Source organism: Bison bison, unplaced genomic scaffold (genome assembly GCF_000754665.1).
Source record: "Bison bison bison isolate TAMUID 2011002044 unplaced genomic scaffold, Bison_UMD1.0 scf7180017864242, whole genome shotgun sequence".
Lineage (NCBI taxonomy): Eukaryota > Metazoa > Chordata > Mammalia > Artiodactyla > Bovidae > Bison > Bison bison.
The window spans coordinates 1489714-1512054 of record NW_011494814.1 but is presented as its reverse complement, the minus strand read 5'-3'; the positions used below and the strand labels follow the sequence as shown (position 1 = coordinate 1512054).

The 22341-nt window shown below is 40.4% G+C and overlaps 1 protein-coding gene across 4 annotated transcripts in view; it reads left to right on the top strand.

Moving 5' to 3' along the window:
* The window catches only part of AKAP6 (A kinase (PRKA) anchor protein 6), a 499693-nt gene that overhangs the window by 90277 nt on the left and 387075 nt on the right, over positions 1-22341 (top strand). Inside the window, exons 1-2 of one of the 4 annotated variants that reach the window (XM_010846983.1) lie at positions 6299-6351; positions 19578-19935. In XM_010846983.1, the coding sequence (XP_010845285.1) occupies positions 19612-19935 (324 nt within the window). In that variant the 5' untranslated portion in view covers positions 6299-6351; positions 19578-19611. Of the gene's footprint in view, positions 1-6298; positions 6352-15509; positions 15630-19268; positions 19360-19577; positions 19936-22341 lie in introns of those variants that run through there. The other 3 variants (XM_010846981.1, XM_010846982.1, XM_010846980.1) reach the window with 3 other exon arrangements.

Here is a 22341-nt window from a genome sequence, read left to right as displayed (position 1 = left end):
AGAGTCCCTTGGAATGCAAGGAGGTCCAACCAGTCCATTCTGAAGGAGATCAGCCCTGGGATTTCTTTGGAAGGAATGATGCTAAAGCTGAAACTCCAGTACTTTGGCCACCTGATGCGAAGAGTTGACTCATTGGAAAAGACTCTGATGCTGGGAGGGATTGGGGGCAGGAGGAGAAGGGGACGACAGAGGATGAGATGGCTGGATGGCATCACTGACTCAATGGACGTGAGTCTGAGTGAACTCTGGGAGTTGGTGATGGACAGGGAGGCCTGGTGTGCTGCGATTCATGGGGTCACAAAGAGTCGGACATGACTGAGTGACTGAACTGAACTGAACTGAACTGAAAGACATTTTGATTGTTGTCACTGGACAGGTGGAAGTGCTACTGGCATCGGGTGGTGAACATGCTACAATGCACAAGTCAGCTCTTTATTATACAATATTGTGCTGTGCTCAGTTGCTAAGTCATGTCCTACTGTTTGCAACCCCCAAGGAATTTGCAGCCCGCCAGGCTTCTGTGATTATGGGTTTTCCAGGCAAGAATACCAGATTGAGTTGCCATTTGCTTCTCCTGGGAATCTTCCCAACCCAGGGATTGAACCCATGTCTCCTGTGTCTCCTGCATTGGCAGGCAGATTCTTTACCACTGTACCACCTGGGAAGCCATAATAAAGGATTATCTGGCCCAAAATGTAAATAATAGCAAGGTAGAAGAATCCTGCTATAGAGTGATGTTTACTGATGAACTAACCTCCCTCAATAATATCTTTCAGTCTTTCCTTCAGATCTGATCAGATTCCAATCTCCTGACTGAAGTTAAGGTCATGCTGATAGCATTTTGAGATCTGAGTGGAATAGATGAGATCTAAATATTAAATAAGTGTATTATTTAATATAAGTATATTAAATATAAATATAAGCTTAAAATTCTTCAGTTTAGGGTATGGTACCCCTGCCAAAGGACAATTCTATGGCCCTGGGGCCATAGAATGTTCAAGCTACTGTACAGTTGCACTCATTTCACATGCTAGCAAGGTAATGCTCAAAATCCTTCAAGCTAGACTGCAGTGGTATGTGAACCAAAAATTTCCAGACGTGTAAGATCGGTTTAGAAAAGGCAGAGGAACCGGAGATCAAATTGCAAACATCTGATGAATCATAGAGAAAGCAAGGGAATTCCAGAAAAAAACATCTGCTTCATTGACCGTGCTAAAGCCTTTGACCGTGTGGATGGATCACAACAAATTGTGGAAAATTCTTAAAGAGATGGGAGTACCAGACCACTTTACCTGCCTCCTGAGAAACCTGTGTGCAGGTCAAGAAGCAGCAGTTAGAACCTTACATGAAACTGACTGGTTCAAAGTTGGGAAAGGTATACATCAAGGCTGCATATTGTCACCCTGTTTATTTCACTTCTATGCAGAGTATATCATGTGAAACATTGAGCTGGATGAATCACAGGTTGGAATCAAGATTACCAGGAGAAATGCCAACAACCTCAGATATGCAGATGATACCATTCCTATAGTAGAAAGTGACAGACCTTTAATTATTCTTTCTGTAAAGAGCCTCTTGATTACAGTGAAAGAGAAGAGTGAAAAAAGTTGGCTTAAAATTCCACCTTAAAAAACGAAGATCATGATATCTGGTCCTATCACTTCATGACAAATAGAAGGGGGAAAAAGTGGAAGTAGTGACAGATTTTATTTTCTTTGGGTCCAAAATCACTACAGAGAGTGACTACAGCCACAAAATCAAAAGATGCTTGTTCCTTGGAGGGAAAGCAATGACAAACCTAAGCAGCATATTAAAAAGCGGAGATATCACTTTGCCAACAAAGGTCCATATAATTAAAGCTGTGGTTTTTCCAGTAGTTATGTACATATGTGAGAGTTGGACCAGAGAGAAGGCTGAGTGCCAAAGAATTGAAGTTTTTAAACTGTGGTGCTGGAGAAGACTCTTGAGGATCCCTTGGACTGCAAGGAGATCAAACTAGTCAATCCTAAAAGAAATCGGTCCTGAATATTCATTGGAAGGACTGGTGCTGAAGTTCCAATACTTTGGCCACCTGATGTGAAGAGCCAGCTCATTAAAAAAGACCCTGATGCTGGGAAAGATTGAGGGCAGGAGGAGAAAGGGTGACAGAAGATAAGATAGTTGGATGCTATCATCAACTCAATGGACGTGAGTTTGAACCAACTCTGGGAGACTGTGAAGAACGGGGAGCCTGGTGTGCTGCAGTCCGTGAGGTCACAAAGAGTTGGACAGACTGAGCGACTTAACAACAATAGACTCAGAAACTAGTTTAAGAGTACAGAGACTTGATGAGGTATGAGATACTCTCATCTGTGCCCTGGAGATCCTTGAAGGGCCTTAGACTAGGTATTAGTCCTATGCCAGCCGCAATCCAAGAGCAAGCCTGTTGGCATAGGAACCAGGCAGGAGAAACTCTCATATGGATCGTAGGAGACCTTGAAAAGGCCCTATACATAGCTTTAGCTTCCTCCCAGCCACAGTCTGCCAGTCTGCTGACAGTCCTGGGGCTCTAGGGTCCCAGCACAGGAGACACTCCCATGTGTGCCCTTGGAGATCCTGAAAGGACCCTTTACTCTAGTGCCTTTACGGTCTGCCAGCAGTTTTGCCGGCATGGAGATCAGGCAGCAGGCCCTGTTGTCCAAACTCTTGGAGATCCTAAAAGGGTCCTATACTTGGCTTTAGTACCTCTACTCACAGTCAGGGATCAGAGCAGCTTGCTCAGGGACCTGGTGGAAGACTTATCTATGCTTGCAGAGACAGGTCTGCCGAGTTCAGTTTTGGCTCTGGAAACTGAAACAGTCCTGGGGCTTACTTTTGGCCTCTCTCAGCCGAGGTTCACGATAGGTCCTGCCCACATAGGGACCCATCCAATGACCAGGTGGCAATCTTCCTAGAGACCACACCTGCCACACACCTGTAATAGGTTCACTGTCTGAAGACCCCACTGTGGATTCAGAAGTGAACAGTTGTCTGAACACTACTTACTCAATATACTTACTGAATAAGGTACTAGAGGCACCAGGCATTATCCACATCCACCTGAAACCCTGATAACAAGCCCACTGACCATGGATCTCACTGCATACCCAGCAAAAACCTCATAACCAGCTCTAGCCCAACATAACTGTGATTCTATAGGTTATTCCACCAACTGGAAGAATAGACAGGAGAAGATCTGTTCTTACTGAAATCAAACTATAAAGACTGAAAGAGGTGCTTGCTCCTTCAAATGTACAAAAATCAAGGTAAAGTTGCATGGATCATGAAGTGTCAGGCAATATACAACATGACCAAATAAAAATAATGAAACTCCAACCACAAAGAAATGAAGATCTATAATTTGCCTGACAAATAAATAAAAATAATCATCTTAAAGATTGCTTATCTCCACTTCATTTGGTTGTTTTTCTGAGGTTAGGTCTCATTTCTTGGTTTGGAACATAGTTGTCCATCTCCTCATTTTGCCCAGTTCTCTGTGTTTATTTCATTGTGTTGGGTAGCTTGGTTATGTTTCTCAATCTTGGAGAAGTGGCCTTATGGAGGAAGTGTGCTTTGGGGCCCAGAAACCCTCCCCTCTGGTCACCAGAGCTGTACACTCTGGGGTTGCCATCAATGTGGGACGTGTTTCCCTTCTGTTGTGCTGGAGCTGATTACAGTGGGTGCTTTGGGAGATCAGGATGGCCCCTGGTCTTATTGGCAGCAGGGTCATGCCTCATGTGGTGACTTCAGTGCCGCTGGAGGGTGGGGTAGGCTTCCTGTGCAGTGGGCTGTGTCATCTGGTGAGGGGGGCATGGAGCTGCTGCTGGCCTGCTGATGAGTGGGGCTGGGTCCCCCTGTGGCTGGTCACGCAGCCCTGAGGGGATAGGACTTGGTGTGGACCTGCTGGAGGGTGGAGCTAGGGCCCCCTGAAGCCGTGTACATGGCCTGTGGGGGAGGTGGGGCTGGTGCTTACTCGCTGGAGGGCAGAGTTGAGTCATATTTGACAAGGCAGTCAAGAATACTCAACTGGGAAAAAGTTTTTGTAGTATATGGAATAGGAGAAAATATTTGCACACCATATATTAGATAAGGAGTTAACATCTCAAATACATAAGAAACTTATACAGCTCAATAGCAACCCCCCTGAATAATCCCGTTTAAAAATGGGCAGAGAACGTGAGTAGATATTTTTCCAAAGAAGATACACAAATGGCCAACAGGTATAAGAAAAGTTGCTCTATGTTAGTAATCATCAGGGAAATACAAATCAAGACCACGATGAGCTATCACCTCACACTTATTAGAATAACTATTCTCAAAGAGACAAGTGACAGCAAATGCTGGTGAGGATGTGGAGAAAAGGCAACTGTTGTGCACTATTGATGGGAATGTAAATTGGTGTAGCTGCTGTGAAAAACAGTATGGAGGTTCCTCAAAAAACAGAACTACTATGTGATCCAGCAATCCCAGTTCTGAGTATGTATCCAGAGAAAATGAAATCACTGTCTTGAAGAGATATCTATCCTCAAGTTTATTGCAGCATTGGTCACAATATCTAGGACATGGGAAAAATCTGTGTTCATCAAGAGATGAATGGATAAATATAATGTGACATGAATGTGTGTATGTGTATGTATGTGTATATATATATAGATATAATCCATAAGAGGAAGGAAACCCTACTGTTTGTGACAACGTGGATTGACCTGAGAGCTAAGTGATAAAAGTCAGACAGAGAAAGGGAAATACTGTATGGTTTTACTTGTATGTGGAATCTGAAATAAGCCAAGCTCACAGAAATGGAAAGTAGAATGTGGCTGTTAGAGGCACTATCTTCCAGGTATAAGATGATTAAGTTCTGGGAATCTAATGGACAGTATTGTGACTATATTTAATACTAATATATCTTAAGTGATCTCACCACACATACACAAAATTGTAATTATATGAGTTGATGGGTGTATTAACTAACCTTATGTGGTTATCCTTTTGCAATACTTGTATGTCAAATCATCACATACGCTTGTGTGAATGCTTGGTCACTCAATCGTGTCCGCCTCTTTGTGACCCATGGACTGTAGCCCACCAGGCTCCTCTGTCCATGGAATTCTCCAGGCAAGAATACTGGAGTGGGTAACCATTCTCTTCTCCAGGGGATCTTCCCAACCCAGGGATCAAACCCAGGTCTCCTGTATTGCAGGCAGATTCTTTACCGTCTGAGCCAGCAGGGAAGCCCTCACATACACTTAAGTGTATACAATTTTATATGTCAGTTATATCTCAGTAAAGCTGGTAAAAAATGGAAAAATAGTACAGACTTATTCTTTATGTTCAGAGCAGTTTTTCTCCAACCTTTTCTCTTTATAGTTCAGTTGAGAAGTAAGTCCACACAGAAACTGCTAGTTCTTCCTTTCCTGGGCCTGAAGTTCCTAGAAGGGGGAGGGTCAACAAGTGTTGCCTCACTGGTTTTTCACAGCACCAAGAAAGTGTCAAAGTGAGATGCCCATTAAATACCTTTTTTCCCTTAAACTATGGTACACATAAAACTGTCAGGCCAAAATATTCCTCTGCTTTCTTATAAATCTGTCTAAATCTGTTTCCTTCATGTTACTTTGCACATTATGATGGAAGCTGAGAAAAGCCATATTCTCTCAGATGTTTGTGTTTTACATTATTTAAAAATGAAATAAAATTCCCACATTAGAGAGACTAGTTTAATTAAAGGTCATTCCAAATACTCTTGTTCTAAAAGTTGTCAGCTGTATTGATGACATATTCTGGATTGTTCATTTTCAAACCTATGAAGTAACATTTCTTGTTGAAGAAATTCATTCAAAAGACGTTAGTATCCAAATCAATGACTCATAGGGAACTGTTAATGATGACAGGATCTGGGCAAAGGGCACAATGAACAGAAGCTGTGACAGGCATAATATGTCTGAGATTCATTTGTATTTAGCTGTAAATGACTAAGTAAGACCCAAAATAGCTGTGTCATGTGATGTATGATATGATTGTGAAGTCTTAATTGAAAAATTATACAAAGATGATTTTCTGAGCTTGATGGAGAAGAAACAACTGTTTAGGAGTGTCCTGTCAATTTTAACTGTTGCTAAGAAGGAAAGATAGGAAAAATTAAAATAAAACGCTTAGTTGGCTTTAAAGCATCTGGATGACCCTGGGGTCTTGGATGGCTGCCAGATTCTCATGTGCTTGATGATAAAGTCTTATCCACGACTTACTAAGGAGAGCAAGAAGTGAAAGGTTTGGAAATGATGACCTCTCTGGGAACCTGCTGCTCTCTTCCCACAGCACAGCTAAACTTTGTTAGTGGTAAGTGATAAAATCTAAGGGCTGGAGGGTTTTTGCTTTCAACTTATTAGGCTTTAGCTCTCAAGCAGTTGGGAGACAGTATAGGTTGATCTGTTATAATATTCAGCATTTTGTCCCTTGTACTCCCTGGGATTTAGAGGAGACAACCTACATTAAAAGATAAAATATTTTTTTCCTGTTTGCTGAAGGGAATATCTGACAGAGCATCTGGTAGTATTCAATCTAAGTTTCTAGAGTCCTTAAAGGATCTGCCACGTTCTTTTTAGAGGCTTTTAAGCCATTAGCTGTTACTCAGCACTTTCTATTATTGCTATTTATTTCCTTAAGCAAGAGAATGAATAATTCATTAAGAAAAAAGCTTAAGCTTGTCCATGCCCTATGCTTTTATTGCCTACCCATACATAGTACAAGCCCATATTTATTTTTGTTCTATCTATCTCTTTTTTACTAGAAATATATATATTTTATTTTTCTTTGCAGGTCCATAGTGTAGAACTTTTATTTATTCTAGGAATTATTTTTTAAAGCAACAGTTCATGTTGGAGCAAGTCATACTTTATCAGGGATACCAATCTTCAATTTAGATGACTGGATGGACAGAAATACTTAGCAGTATTTAATAAACTTGATTCATTTTAAGCAAAACCATTGTAAAATATTTGAAAAAATTTTACCTTGCTGAAATTGTTTCTTTGAAAAGCAGATATAATACCAGACCTTTAATTATTCTTTCTGTATTAAAGAACATTCAGAGAGAGAATCTGTGATCACATCAGACCATTAAATATTAAGAGCTCTTACTGTCTCCATTAGTATTTTTAAATCTGACATTAGAATCTTCTAAAGAAAATCTTTTTTGCATGTCTGGGAAGTTAGGGTGAATAGGAAATAATAATGAATAGGAAATAATGCTTTTGAAAATCCTGGTCTTTATGAGAGTTCATCACCTGTAAAATGCCTTCTGTTGATGAAAGAATAGTACTGTGGGGTAGTTGTTTGATGTGTTCTCAGGTTGCAGCATGAATGGTACTAACAAATGTAATATTAGTTGAAAGATCTGGCTTCAGTTCATGATTTTGTATTTTAGTCTGATTCAGTTGTCGTCAGAAATAATAGTTATTCACTCTAGAACATATCTACTCATGGAACAAATAATGAAATAACCTTATTTTCAGCTTGGTCCCTTAATCTGTGGCTTTCATCATGAGATAAGGTTTAGTTATAGGAAGCACTTACTTCTTAAAGGAATTATTTGAATGAAACAAATACAACCTTATTATTGAACTGAGTCACAATAAGCATTTTGTCTTTTAAAATAGGGTGTTCTAACAGGTGGGTAGGCACAGATTTAAACTTAGCATGGTTACTGAGTGCCCCGTCCAGTGTTGTGCCATTCTCTACCCGAAACAAGCAAACAAAAGTAATCATTTTCATAGTCAAATAAGTCATATATTCCTATTCCTTATTTGGAAATTCTCAATGTACCTGAGTCTATTAAACCCCTGTCCTGCAATTAAGAAACACTTTTATTTTTTAATCTAGGTATTTTAAATTTGTATGCTTATACACAAATAGTTTAGAGTCAAGTAGCTTGGGGATTTTGGATAAACAGCAGCCTCTAGACTTTCTTTTCCATTTCCAATTCTTAGAGGCAACCATTTTCATCTGTCAGCTGATTCTTTGGTAAGTACCTTTGTCTTAGAACAATAGAATGGCATGACTACTTCCCGAGTATTTTTCTCTTATTTTTATCTATTGACTTCTCACTATGAAAGATAAGAATTTATTTAGCTTGTTTCCCCATTCCATCCCTCTCTCTTACTTTCTCTCACAGGGGCACACATGCCCATGGGTGCACACACACAATTCTTACCCCCAGTTCTTCCTGCAAAAACATGTTGTGACTTGGATTACATCAACATTTAGTGTTATTATTAAGAATATGTAAATGCAATTTTTAGCTAAATCACATAGAATAATATAATTCCTATTCTATTTTATACACCTTTTAATTTTTTTCTAGAGTTTATTGTTATTATTTGCTTAGTTTTCTGTGTCTCTAATTCAATCTCCAGTGCTCCGCTAGATCGACAAATCTCTTCTTATTGTGTTCATTTGCACAGGTTTTCTTTCATTGTCATCTGTTTGGAGAAGTCTTTTTGAGAGCCTTCTGACCTGGTCCAATCTGGATTGGATGCCTTCCTTGCCCTGGTATATGGCTGGCATCCTTAAATTTCTCCTCTTTACCACCCTGGGGTGATAGGTTTCCTGTTTGTTGCATCCTTTAACTTCCTCTTCCTTGGTTACCTCTTTGTTTTGGTGGAGTACCTACCAAAGAGACTGGTTATCTCTTGAGAAAAGTGTGTGGGAGGTTTCTTTTCTTGTGAACTTAAATGTGAAGAGACTAGTCTCTTATCGTGTCCTCACATTTGATTTTTTTTTTATCAAACTGTTTTATTCTCGGTATCCCATTATATGCTAGAGTTCTTTTTTCTTCTTGAGGAAAATAATTGTCTTCTAGTCTCCAATGTTGCTATTATGGAAAAACTCACTTCTGCCTGTCTCTTCCATTCTCAATAATCTTCTTCACTTTTGGCATTGCTGAGTGTGTGGTTTTTACCACACAAAACAACTCAGTGATATCAGCTGGGTGTCTTGTAATTTAACTTAGTGCTGGCATTGTCTGCCTGAATATAGTATCAGATTCCACATGTTAAGGGCTCAGCCCACAGGACTGTCCCCTTCTCGCTACTCACTTCAGGTGCCAGTTCCAAATCCATATTGTCTTCCTGTGCATCTGACTGACTGGCTATAAGACAATCCCTTCCTCAGGTTAATTAGTTAGAACCACTCACAGAACTGAGGAAAACAGGTTACTTATTATATTATCATTTTGTCACAAAGGTTATTGAAGAATACGAGTGAACAGCCAGATAAAGAGATACACAGGGCAAAGTCCAGAGGGTCCTGAGCACAGGAGCTTCTGTCTCTGTGGAGTTTGGGATGTACCAGCCACCTAGCCTGTGGATGCATTCTTGTTCACCAATCTGGTGGCTCTCCAAAGCCTGTCCTTTTGGGTTTTTATGGAGCTTTATTGCACAGTCATGATTAATTAAATCATAGGCGTTAGTGTTTGATTCAACCTCTAGCCCCTCTCTCCCCCTTAGAAGTTGGGGGGGGGGTGGGGCCAAAAGTTCCAATGTCTTAATCTGGTTGGTTTCCCTGGCAATCAGCCCTCATCCTTTCTGAAAGTTACCTCATTAACGTAAATTCAGGTGTGGTTGAAAGGGACTTTTAAGAATAACAAGACACTCCTTTCACCATTATGGCTCTGGAGCTAGTTCAGGAAGAAGGACAAAAGAACAAATATTATAACGAAAGATGATATCTTTGCTATTGTGCTTTGGACATTCCCAGAGTTTTAGGAACTCTATGCCAGAAATGGGGATAAAGACAAAATAGATATTCTTATTATAAATCACAATATCATAGTTACTATTAAGATCTAAATTAATCTAATTTATAATTCTTTGTATATGCCTCTACATTTAACCCAAATCTTATTTTCCTAGTTTTCTGGATTTCAATAAAGTGTCCTGTTGTGTGTTTATTTTCATACACTGAGTGGGTCTTCTTACTCATGTCCTTCATTTTCTTATAAGATTTTATTAATGATATTTTCCTTTCTTTTTCATTTCATCTTCAGGGACTCCTATTCTTGGACCTCTTGGATTGGTCCCTGATTGTCTTCCTCTCCTAATTTCTGTCTGTTTATCTTTTGCTTTACTTTCTGTGAGATTTCCTCAACTTTATTTCCAGCCATTATATTAAGATTTCTCTTTCTGCTATCATGTTTTTATTTTTCCAAATTTTTCTTTTTTCTATACATTTTTTAAAATAAAATTCTGTTCTTGTTTCATGGATACGATATCTTATCTCTGATAATTTTTATTTTTAACCAAATCATCTTCTCCTCGCATAGTCTGTTTCCTCCAGGTTGAAGTTTTTTATTTGCTTCCTTTGGGACTGTTATCCAAATTAGAGTTTTTCCTTAATTTCTGCTAGTCCTTAACTGCCTGATCATATTTAGGAGTAGGAGACTAGAAAGCTGATTGAATCTCAGAATGTGTGGGTAGGCCTGAATGTCATTGTATGGTGATCTGGATGTGCCAGATTTTTTATTGTATCTTCTTGGACTGATCAAATCTACTTGTGGGGGTGGGGGAGGTGTCTCTAGTCTCCTAAATGGAGGATGAAGGCTTTGGAGAGTCTAGTTGCTGAGGAGGACTCGGGGTCTCAGCACTCCAAATGCCTGTTAACTCAATTCCCCTATTTTCAAGGTACTGCTATATTCAACTGCCCAGAGCCCCTAAGTCCAGAGATCCTTTGATTCTTTCTGAAGAATAAACATCTAGAACTGGAGTGAGTGCAACTACCCAGCAACACAGAGTAAGGAAAGACCTAAAATTCTAATGTCTCTAAACATTTTTCAATCAGAATTAATCTTCTCAACATAGCATTGCTCCATTACCCACAGTTAGGCGAAACTTGAGGTTAAGGGTACAGTTCTTCAAGACTGTCCAGTTTGCCCAAGATTTCTGACATGAGCTGTGGGTTCTGGGGTCCCCAGGACTGTCCTCACTCAGACCAGATAATGATAAATTTGGAGATTCTCACAGACTCCTTTAGATTGTATAATTCGATAGATCAACTCACAGAACTCAGGAAAGCACTATACTTATGATTTTAGTTTTATTCTAGCAGAAGGGTGCAAATCAGAACCAGCCAAAGGAAGAAACATAGGGTGGAATCTGGGACTGGGAAATTTCCAAATACAAAGCATCCATGTCCTTAGGGATGCATTACCTCTTGTGCTTGGTGTATAACCGTACTCACGGAGTATCACCCACTTGGGAAGTGTGCTTGAGCTTCAGTGTTGATAATTCTTGTTGGGGCTTCATTACTTAGGCATAAATGATTGCCCATATGGTTGCTCAAGGCCCCAACCCTCTAATTGCATTAATGGTCTTTCTGTGTGGTTAGCTCCCATCATGCATCACCTTGTTAGTGTAGACTATCAGGTGTTGTCTGAGGGCCCACCATGAACAACAAAAATAATCCTATCGCTCAGGGAATTCTAGAAGTTTAGAGGCTACCTCTCAGGAGTTGGAACAAAGGCCAGACTTTTCTTGGGTAAAGTTAATTTTTCACTAAATACTTTTCCATCCCCAATGCCAGAGGTATCTTGGCTCCACCAATTTCAAAATACTTAAAGAATTCTATGGTAAAATCAGGTTTGTTCTTTACTCTCTGTGCCACTGGTTTAGGATTTTGTTTTCTTGGGTTGGCTGAGGCATTTATCATTTATTCATTTGATTTTCAGCTGCTAAAAATATTACTGTTTTTCCTCCCATTCTTGAGTGTTTATACTTAAATTTCAAACCAAAACCCCACTGCAGTAGTGTTAGAGGTTTCTGCTGCTGCTAAGTCGCTTCAGTCGTGTCCAACTCTGTGCGACCCCATAGACGGCAGCCCACCAGGCTCCCCTGTCCCTGGGATTCTCCAGGCAAGAACACTGGAGTGGGTTGCCATTTCCTTCTCCAATGCATGAAAGTGAAAAGTGAAAGTGAAGTCGCTCACTCATGTCCGACCCTCAGCGACCCCATGGACTGCTGCCTTCCAGGCTCCTCCGTCCATGGGATTTTCCAGGCAGGAGTACTGGAGTGGGGTGCCATTGCCTTAGAAGGAGCCAAATTAGATACATATATTCAGTTGGCTGTTCCTTTGCAGAAATTGCCCAGCATTCTTTCAGTTTGTCAGTGACAACTTTTTGTAGAATTCATACTAGTACCTGGTAAATAAACACTAAATTAGCAAACATTTCTATATTGCTTCATTAATAGAGATAACTGACTAATTTAGGCTTCAGAATCTTTAAAGACAACTTTTCTTTTAGGGTTCATTTCCTTTCTACTTTATACATTGAGGACACAAAAGATAAATAGCCTCTTATCACTTATTGATTGGGGATGAGAATATTGGGATAGAGGAGGAGATTTAACTTCAATATTATCTATTTTTATAATGTTTGAATTACTGTTACTTTTTAATTAGTTAAAAAATTTTATAATAAGAAAAAAGTAAAACATTGCATGAAATAATCCCCCAAATTTTTCCACTTCAGATATATGATGCTAGGGTTAATAGAGAGCTAAAAATGGGGAACTCTTTTATATTTAATGGAGTAGGTAGAACAGAGCACAGAACTCCTTTAATCACTCTGATCTAAAAGTTAGACTTGTAGCTTTCTGTCTCAATCAGTCTCTCTTTCTGATTTTTATGGGGTATAAAGAAATTTTTAATATTACATTTTATATTGATGAAGTTTGCCTGGAAAAGATGTTGATTCCCTCATAATGCTTCTTTCTCATTTAATTTTCTTGGTAAATAAGAGTTTGTATATTGATTTTTCCTGTCTCATTCTAGCACACAACTGTAATTCTCTCTCTCTTCTTTTGTAATCTTTTCAGAGTTCCTGATCCCTGTGAGATTCATTCCAAACTCCATTGTACGGTGTTCAAAGTGTTCTTATAACACGGCTGGAGCTTACCTTGTAGTCTTATCTGTTTCTGGTTCCCATTCCATCAAGCTCCCAATTCCTCTCAACACTGAATTATTTGCTGATTCTCCCCAATTCTTGATGTTGAGGTGTCTTTGTCCAAGTATTTCCCCTAGGGTGGAATTCTTTCCCCATCTCCCTTGTATTTTTGCCCATCTAAATCACACCCACTTTTACAAGCCTATCTCAAATGTTTCCCTCTTCAGGTTCTTCTTATCTTTCCTCTATCCAGGACTAATGCCACCCCACAGGGCCCCCACAGGGCTTTGTTTGCCCACATTCTGCCTATGTTAAGGGTATTAGTAGATGAGTGTGTGTGCACGTGTGTGTGTGTGTCTAAGGGGAGACTGGAGGGAGGGAAATTGTCTCCATTAATTATAATTTCCTTGGAAGTAAATCTGATGAGTTATATACACACGTAGTGCTTTATATATAGTTGATTCTCAGTAATGTCAGTTGGTTTGATATAAATCTTGTTTCATTTTCTTTGTATTAACAGCATTGACAAAAGTAATGACTATATCAATTATGTATTAGTTTTACAAATCCAGTTCTTCCCAGGACAATTTCTTGAAAAACAGAAAGATGGCTGCCTAATGCTTAAAGGTGATTATTAGCACCTGGGGTGGGGGTAAGAAATATGAATACTCATTAGCATCCCTGAGTTCAGATCCACAAATTCATGACTGTGGGCACTATTCGCAGCTGATGAGTGTTAGTGCTCCTTACCCCACCCCAAGTGGAGTGAAGTAGCCAACCAAATCTCTGAGTGACAGGAACTGACCGCTGCAGTGATGGAAGGAATTCACGGGAGGTGTGATGACTAACTGAGTCAGTCTGGGTGTCTATGCCACAGGAAGAGAATCTAATAATAGGAAGTGGGTGGGGGCAGGGCGGGAGGAAGGGTTAAGCAAGGAAGATGATTGATGAAGTGTATTATGGCTGACACAAGACCCCATGCTCTGGGTGAGGGAGTTAGCAGTGATTGAGAAGTGACTCAGGAGAGGGCTCATGGTCTGTGTGATTAGTAGGAAGTAATCAGCCATTTGCTTGAGGGGACAGTCATACACAAAGGATATATCAAAGGTAAAAGGATGGGGGAGAACATCAGTGATAACATCAAGAAGGTCTTTTAAATTATAGAAATCTGTCTGGGCCCCACTATTTACAGGCTGTATTCATCCCGCTCCCTACTCCTTAAGCCTGTGTACTTGAAGCTTGAGTTTCTTCTCACTGATATCCATTTTTAGGCTGCTCTGTTACGTAGGAGGATTAGAAAGTGAGCCTAATCTGAGGTTATCACACTGATCTCACTAAACAGTGTTACCCAGATGAGTGCTGGAGGGCTTGGGGCTGGGAGCGAAGGGCCAAGATAAAGGAGGAGTGGGTAATGACGGAAACTTCCTGAGGAACATCTTACAAAAGGCACTCTTTTTCCCCCTAAGTACAAATTTAACAATATTCTGTAGGAATTCTTTGGCTCTCCTCTTAAAGAGCTTAAAGCCACTTAAAGTTTCCCGATCCTTGACCTCACAAGAGGCTGGGGAGGTAGACAGGCAGCAAGATTTAAAACTAGCTGATGAATTAGAGCCTCATTCATCTGGGTAGGCCGAGACATTTAATTAAACCATTTATTAAGCTTGTTTTGTGTTTTCTTTGCAGAGCCCAATTCCAGAGTCCTGGAAGCGGATATAGGGTGCACCTCTTGAGTTCATTTATTTTTCCTTAATGCAGTCAAAGCATGAGAGCTAGCCATAGACAAAAACCAAAGCATTCCAGTGGAACTTTTTTTCCTCTTTCAAAATTCAGTGTCTCTATGAATAGGTTCTGTGAAGGGTAATTATGAGAATACGAAAGCAAAAAAATGAAGCAAAAGAAAAAAGGACACTTAATGATGCCTAACTTAATTTTCTCTACCTCAGCTTTGTAGCATGTCCTTTGTAGTGAGCAGATTTGTTAATTTGGCTAGACTTATGCTTTAGTCTCTCACTTGTTTTTGGGGGGAGTAAGCAGCGTACAGGAAGATTGACAGTGAGTATTTAGGTTTGGGGTTGATTTACATGATGATAAGACCACCTTTCAAACTTCAAACATGAAGATGCTCTTGTTTGGGGAAGAGCAGTTTCTTCCTAAGAAAAGAGAGAGGGCCTGAATGAATGCATTTAGCTCAAATTGACTTTGTCAACTGGTTATGTTGCTATAGTACTATTAATTATTTGTACATTTAAAAATTTATCCTGCTTTAAACTGCTTGATTTGGGGACATATGGTCTTGATTCTTCTGGACCATGCCTGGGTGTGGTCTGTCCACCCAAATACTCTTTTGCATAGTGATCCTTGTTTTGGCAATTGCCTCCTTTTTCTCAGCACCCTTATCACTGCTTGTTCGCAAAAGGCCAGCCTATGACTGCACAGGACTGGAGCTTATACATTAGCTTCCAAATAGGGACAGTGCAGTAGCCCTCTCTCTGCTGGAGATTTAGGGCACTAAGAGTGCTTGAAGCTGGTCCTCTACAGGCTCGCCAGTGTCCTGCTGGCATGAAGCAGCCCTGATAGGGGCCTTTATCTTGTTTGGCTATAAGAAGAGAACCCGAGTGGGGAGAGGAGGAGGAGCCAGGCACTTAATCCTGAAGGACCTTTAGGGACAAAAGCATTTACAGTGAGTACAGCAGCAGATTTCTGGCTTTTCTGTTCTTTTATTTAACAGAAGAAATCACAAGGGATAGGAGAAAGACGTGGGCAGTTTTGATGCGTGTGTAGCTGCGTTTTTTGCTTCCTACTTTGGTCAAAGAACACACTCCTTATTTAAATGTCTTATTCATGTTGAATATATTCTGCTAACGTCAGGTTTCGACTGAAAACTTGTGGACTGTCAGGGAGGTCCTGAGCAGCAGCAGTCCTTGTTAGTGAGCAATCCATGGCATGTTTCTTCAGTTTCTGTAGGATGAGAAATAGAGTGTGGTGAGAAAAACCTTCCCACAAAAAATTTTTTTTAAAGTTTTAAAATCCTTACTGCTTTTGCCTTTTGCATTTTAAATGTTGAATCTTCTATGGATTTGTGGAAAGGAAAAGATTTGATCTATGTTATTTTTAACAGCAGCTGGGATAAAGGTGGTATTATCTCTAATGCTGGAAAGGTGACCACAGATAAGCATTTGATGGGGGAGGGGAACAGGAGGTCATTGGGTTCCAAAAAACTGGTTGATCACTCCTCTCGTACAGCTTTAGAGCCAGAGTTATAACTGCGTAGGTATCCGTATATACTTGAATCAGTGCTTCATTTGCATCTTCAGAAGTTGTGGTCTATTGACTTCCCCCCACGCCCCCTCAAATTTATCTGTGACTGGAAAGGAATCTTATTGCATGAACCCCTGTAAAAGAAAAATACAAAACTTAGAATTTGAAAGGATGTATAGAGTTGTGCTGAATTTCCTACTATTTGTTTGCATTCAAATAGAGTAATTAATTTGATGGCAAAGCAAGCTTGAGTAGTTGAGATAAGGGCAGGAAAAATGCACATGAAGATTGTTATTGTAGATCTCTACAATATGAGGCAGTTTTCCTTTAAGTACTAATTTGTCTTGGAAATCAGATGTAATTTTGTGAAAATCAGAAATAGAGGGTGGTTATCCATGGGTGGTACATTTAGTTGTGAACTACTGGAATTGAAAATTAAATGTTTATTGTAATTAGTTCCCATGAAAATGGGTAATTAATCAATTTTATGCCACTTCCTGGGCTTGCTCTGCTGTTATGACACATACGGTATTCCTTTCCCAGGGGCAAAGCTGGTATGTGAGGGAAAGCAAATAGACAGAAGTTGAAATATACTTCAAGTAAAGTATTGCTTTGCTTTACTGGGTTATGGGAATTCTCTTTACAGTTTGATCAATTAAATATAGAAACATCCCATGCAGGTTGAAATTTTTTGAAAAGTGTTAGTGGCTCAAGTATGTCCGACTCTTTGCAACCCCATGGACAGTAGCCTGCCAGGCTTTACTGTTCATGAAATTCTCCAGGCAGGAATACTGGAGTGAGTAGCCATTTCCTTCTCCTGGGGATCTTCCTGACCCAGGGATCGAATCTGGGTCTCCTGCATTGCAAGCAGATTCTTTAACATCTGAGTCACAGGGTAGATACAGGAAAATTTTGCTTTTGCAGCTTGATTATAAGGTTTCTTTGCCCGTTACTTGTGTGTGATGCACATAAGGTGTTAATACATTTTTCTTTAATGTTTTTATTTGTTTTAATCTATTCTATTTGTCCTTTACATATATAACTACATCTGTGTTATCAGTCTTAATATGCAAACTTCCAGAAGGAAGAATCTTCCATATTTATTCCTCTGAAAAGTCTTACTGACGTGTCTGGTGTAAATAATACACATTACCTGGTAGCTCAGATGGTAAAGAATCTGCCTGCAATACAGGAAACCTGGATTGGATCCTTGGGTTGGGAAGATCCCCTGGAGAAGGGAATGGCACTTCCTTCTTCACTCCAGTATTTCCACTCCAGTATTCTTGCCTGGAAAATCACATGGACAGAAGAGCCAGGTAGGCTACAGTTTAAGGAGTTGCAAAGAGTCAGACACAACTGAGTGACTGAACATAAAAAAGCTCACTCTTCTGGAGTTTTATCCCTCTCAGTGAAATTTTGATATCTTCTAATTGATTTTTCCTTAATTTCTCTCTGATTTTTCATTGTTAGTGTATATGAATACAAGGGATTTTGTGTATTACTTTTATATCCTATGACTTAATTATATTAAGTGATTAGCTCTAGTAATTTTCTAGTGGCATTTTTAAAGGCTTTTTATGTATAGTATTATGTCATCTGTAAACAGTGAGAGTTTTACTTCGTCTTTTATAAATCTGCATTCCTTTTATTTCTTTTTCTTCTCTGATGGCTGTGGCTAGGACTTCCAAAACTATGTTGAGTAATAGTAGTGAGAGTGGGTACCCTTGTCTTGTTCCTGATCTTAGAGGAAATGCTTTAAGTTTTTGGCATTGAGAATAATGTTTGCTGTGGGTTTGTCACATACGGCCTTTACTATGTTCAGGTAGTTTCTTCTGTGCCTACTTTCTGGGGAGTTTTGGGGTTTTTTTAATCATAAATGGGTATTGAATTTTGTCAAAAGCTTTCTCTGCATGTATTGAGGTGATTATATGTTTTTATCTTTCAATTTGTTAAGATGGTGTGTCACGTTGATTGATTTCCGTATATTGAAGAATCCTTGCACCCCTGGGATAAAGCCCACTTGATCACTATATATGATCCTTTTAATGTGTTGCTGGATTCGGTTTGCTAGAATTTTGTTGAAGAGTTTTGCATCTATGTTCATTAGTGATACTGGCCTATTGTTTTCTTTATTTGTGGCATCTTTGTCTGGTTTTGGTATCAGGGTGATGGAGACCTTTTCTTCTGCAATTTTCTGGAAGAATTTGAGCAGGATTCTGTTAGTTTTTTAAAAACAGTCAAGTCTAGTATTATTGTTATTTTAAAGGCTGCATGTGAGAGTGGTTAAAAATATGGGGTGTGGATTTCTCCCTCTTGCAATCAGGTGTAGGAAAGCTGTTGAAGCCTAAAACGATTCTCTAAGGCAGGTACCAATGTGATAAACTTACCTTATAACATAATATTTTGCTCTTTGCAAATAACTTTGTTTTCAAAAATTCATCTGCAAACCTCCTTATCATGTAATTTTAAAAATCAAGAAATTGGGAGAGGGAGTATGCTTTAGAAAGCTTCTGAAATAATATGTCATAAGAATAACTTATTCTTAAGGCTTTTGTCATTTCAATAAGTCCTTTTATTCCCTGTGCTCATTCCTATATGGAATGTTACATATTCCAAGTCAAACTGGGAACTTTTTTGTTTATTCCCTCTCCATGTTTATAGGTAAAATAATTTTGTTTTTGTTATTAAGTTAATCTTAAGCATATAAAGAAATATAGCTACTTTATTATAATCACATTTCATATTTTGATCAGCTGCTTTTCATCTATGGGGAAATGAGGCTATAAACTGACTTGAATGCATAGAACTAGAAAAAGACTTAGAAAAGGACAAGGAACCCATTGCCCCGAGTAGAAGTTTTTCCTGAAACTAAAAATAATGTCTATTAAAAATGTTTAAAGTATAAGATCCTGAGCTGTTATTTTATGTCAAATTGGTTACAGAAAAAAGATAAATGACATAGTTAGATCATTAGTAAACTAATCAACTTTATCTTAAAAGAAACCATGCATTTCATTGGTCAGAACTTAGCCACATGACCACAGCAAGCTCCGATGGAGGCAGGGAATGTAGTTTTAAATTCTTGGCAAATGTATACACAACTGAAAACTAGGATTTTATTATTAAGGAGTAAGAAAAGAATGGATGTTGGGGTAGGCAATACCATCAGTTTTGTGTTCCTGTTTTATGCTGAATCTTGGGTCTAGTTGGTAGAAACTCAAAGCACCTCTTTCTGTTTTTGTTATGAGCTGTGGTTTCTTAATTTAGAAAGCTGGCTTAATTTAGAAATCTTGTTTCTTCTGTGAAGTATCATTCCTTTATTTGGCAATCTTGTCTGACTTTTGCTCTCTTCTTTCCTCTTGCCTTTCAGCTGTTTTGGAAAGAAGTAAGGTTTAGACTTCTCCATGTTAACCATGAGCGTGACACTTTCCCCTCTGAGGTCACAGGACCTGGATCCCATGGCCACTGATGCTTCACCCATGGCCATCAACTTGACGCCTACTGTGGAGCAGGGTGGAGGAGAAGAGGTGATGAGAGGCATGGATCCCGACCAGCAGTACGAAAAGCCTCCCCCATTGCATACAGGAGCCGACTGGAAGATTGTCCTCCACTTACCTGAGATTGAGACCTGGCTCCGGATGACCTCGGAGAGGGTCCGAGACCTAACCTATTCAGTCCAGCAGGACTCAGACAGCAAGCATGTGGATGTGCATCTAGTTCAACTAAAGGTAAGGACGGTCTCTGGGCTCAGGTCCATTCCAAACAGAAGTCTGAAGGTGGCTGCAGTAACTAGAGCCTGAGTTCTGTAATTCTCGATGAGAAAGCATCCAAGAAGGAAATCAGAACAACAGGTTTGAAACTATTATTTTTGTAGCTAAACATGGGCAGATTTCTTTCCTGGTTTTACTTTGTGAACTGAGCACCTAAAATAAAACTGACCTCAGGGGATAATGCAGAGAAATGAGGAAAGCAGGGGGGCATTTTTGTGCGATGCCATAGAAATCAGTAGTAAAGAATAAAAATATTACAAAAGGTTTACTAAAGACTCTCATAGATTAAAAAAAAAAAAAGTCAAACCGAGCCATGGTTGTATATGTATGTGATTACTACCTCCTGTTGAAGTCCATGCTGCCTTTGTGGCAAACCATGGATTCTGGCATGGTGGGGGAGGGCAGTGTTTTCCTTTTAGAATGAGTTCTTTCATCCAGGTACAATGCATCATGCAGAACAAAGGTGCTTTTATAACAACTCATCTAAAGTTCAAACATTAAAAGAATGTGTGTAACTTCTTGAGCCCTTCAGAAGCCTGACTGTTGATAATAATGAAATGGAGATACTAGTAAAGAGTGCTATTAATAGAGATTTTGGCCTGGGGATCTCAAGATACAGGGAATCTTGCCCTCTGACGGCCTCTTCTCTCTTCCAGGTTCCCAAGGGAAATACACGCTCAGGTCAATGGTGGGCAAAAAAGCAAGGCAGATTTATAACCAATTAGGGCATTGGCCCGGAAAATCCCATGGATGGAGGAGCCTGGTAGGCTGCAGTCCATGGAGTCGCAAAGAGTCGGACACGACTGAGCGACTTCCCTTTCACTTTTCATTTTCATGCATTGGAGAAGGAAATGGCAACCCACTCCAGTGTTCTTGCTGTAGAATCCCATGGACGGAGAAGCCTGGTAGGCTGCAGTCCATGGGGTCACACAGAGTCAGACACGACTGAAGCGACTTAGCAGCAGCAGCAGCAGCAGCAGCAGCAGCAGCAGGGCATTGGCCCCAAACCCCAATGTAATTTTCTAGTCAGTTAGGTGAGATCCTAAGGAGAATTCCTCTGCCTGAACTGGTTCATATCAAATGATCTACAACCAAAGACCAAACAGATTCTTGGATCTTAATGCTTAAGTGACTTATCAGATGCAGCCATCATCGTGAGGGGAAAGGACAGTTGAGGGAGCACAGGTGCCCCAAATCCTGGAGCTGATCTAGCTCAGCCTCCTCAGACTGGCTCAGCAAATCTGGGACCCAGCTACTCCAAAAGAGAGAGTTTTCAAGAAAGGGAAGGGGAGGGGTTTTAGAGAGAAAAAAAAAAAAGGCCAGAATGCCAAGGTGTCTTGGCCTCTCCCAGGCTGAGCAGGTGGGGTGATCTTCTTTCTGTAGGTTCTTAGGAAGGAGAAAGCACCAAAAGGGTATCAGAGACAGCTGGGAACAAGCTTTACTCGAGTGCCAGCTGGCTGGTCTTCCCCCTGTGGCAGCAGAGTGTGGTGTGTCCTGCTGCACAGTCCCTTTAATCAGAGGAGCAGCCCTCTAGCTAGAGAAGGAAATGGCAACCCACTCCTGTATTCTTGCCTAGAGAATCCCAAGGACAGAAGAGCCTGGCAGGCTACAGTCCATGGAGTCGCAAGAGTCGAACACAACTTAGTGCCTAAACCACCACCACCACCAGCCCTCTAGCTCCTCCAGATTGGAGATAGAAGGAAATCGGGGGCTCCTCAGCAATCCTACTCTCCTCTGTTCCTGCTAATGTTGCACTTCTTCTGTGACTCCCATGAGGAAATGCAGGATTGAGTTTGCAAGGAAAGTTAACTGTTGCTCTCTAAAATGAGATCTTCCCAACCCAGGTATCGAACCCAGGGCTCCCACATTGCAGGAGGATTCTTTGCTGTTTGAGCCGCCTGCTGCTGCTGCTAAATTGTGTCAGTCATGTCCGTCTCTGTGTGACCCCATAGACAGCAGCCCACCAGGGAAGCCCAATTAAGCACAGAATCTTTCAGATTTACACAGAAAATGTGGTAAATGATAAATGAGAATGGGGGGATGGAAATCTCCTTAGAAGACTCCACTAAAAATGCTGCTGCTGCTGCTAAGTCGCTTCAGTCGTGTCCGACTCTGTGCGACCCCATAGACGGAAGCCCACCAGGCTCCTTTGTCCATGGGATTTTCCAGGCAAGAGTACTGGAGTGGGTTGCCATTTCCTTCTCCAATACATGAAAGTGAAAAGTGAAAGTGAAGTTGCTCAGTCGTGTCCCACTCTTTTCGACCCCATGGACCGCAGCCTTCCAGGCTCCTCCGTCCACGGGATTTTCCAGGCAAGAGTACTGGAGTGGGGTGCGCTCAGCTTTGCTACAACCGCACAAACCC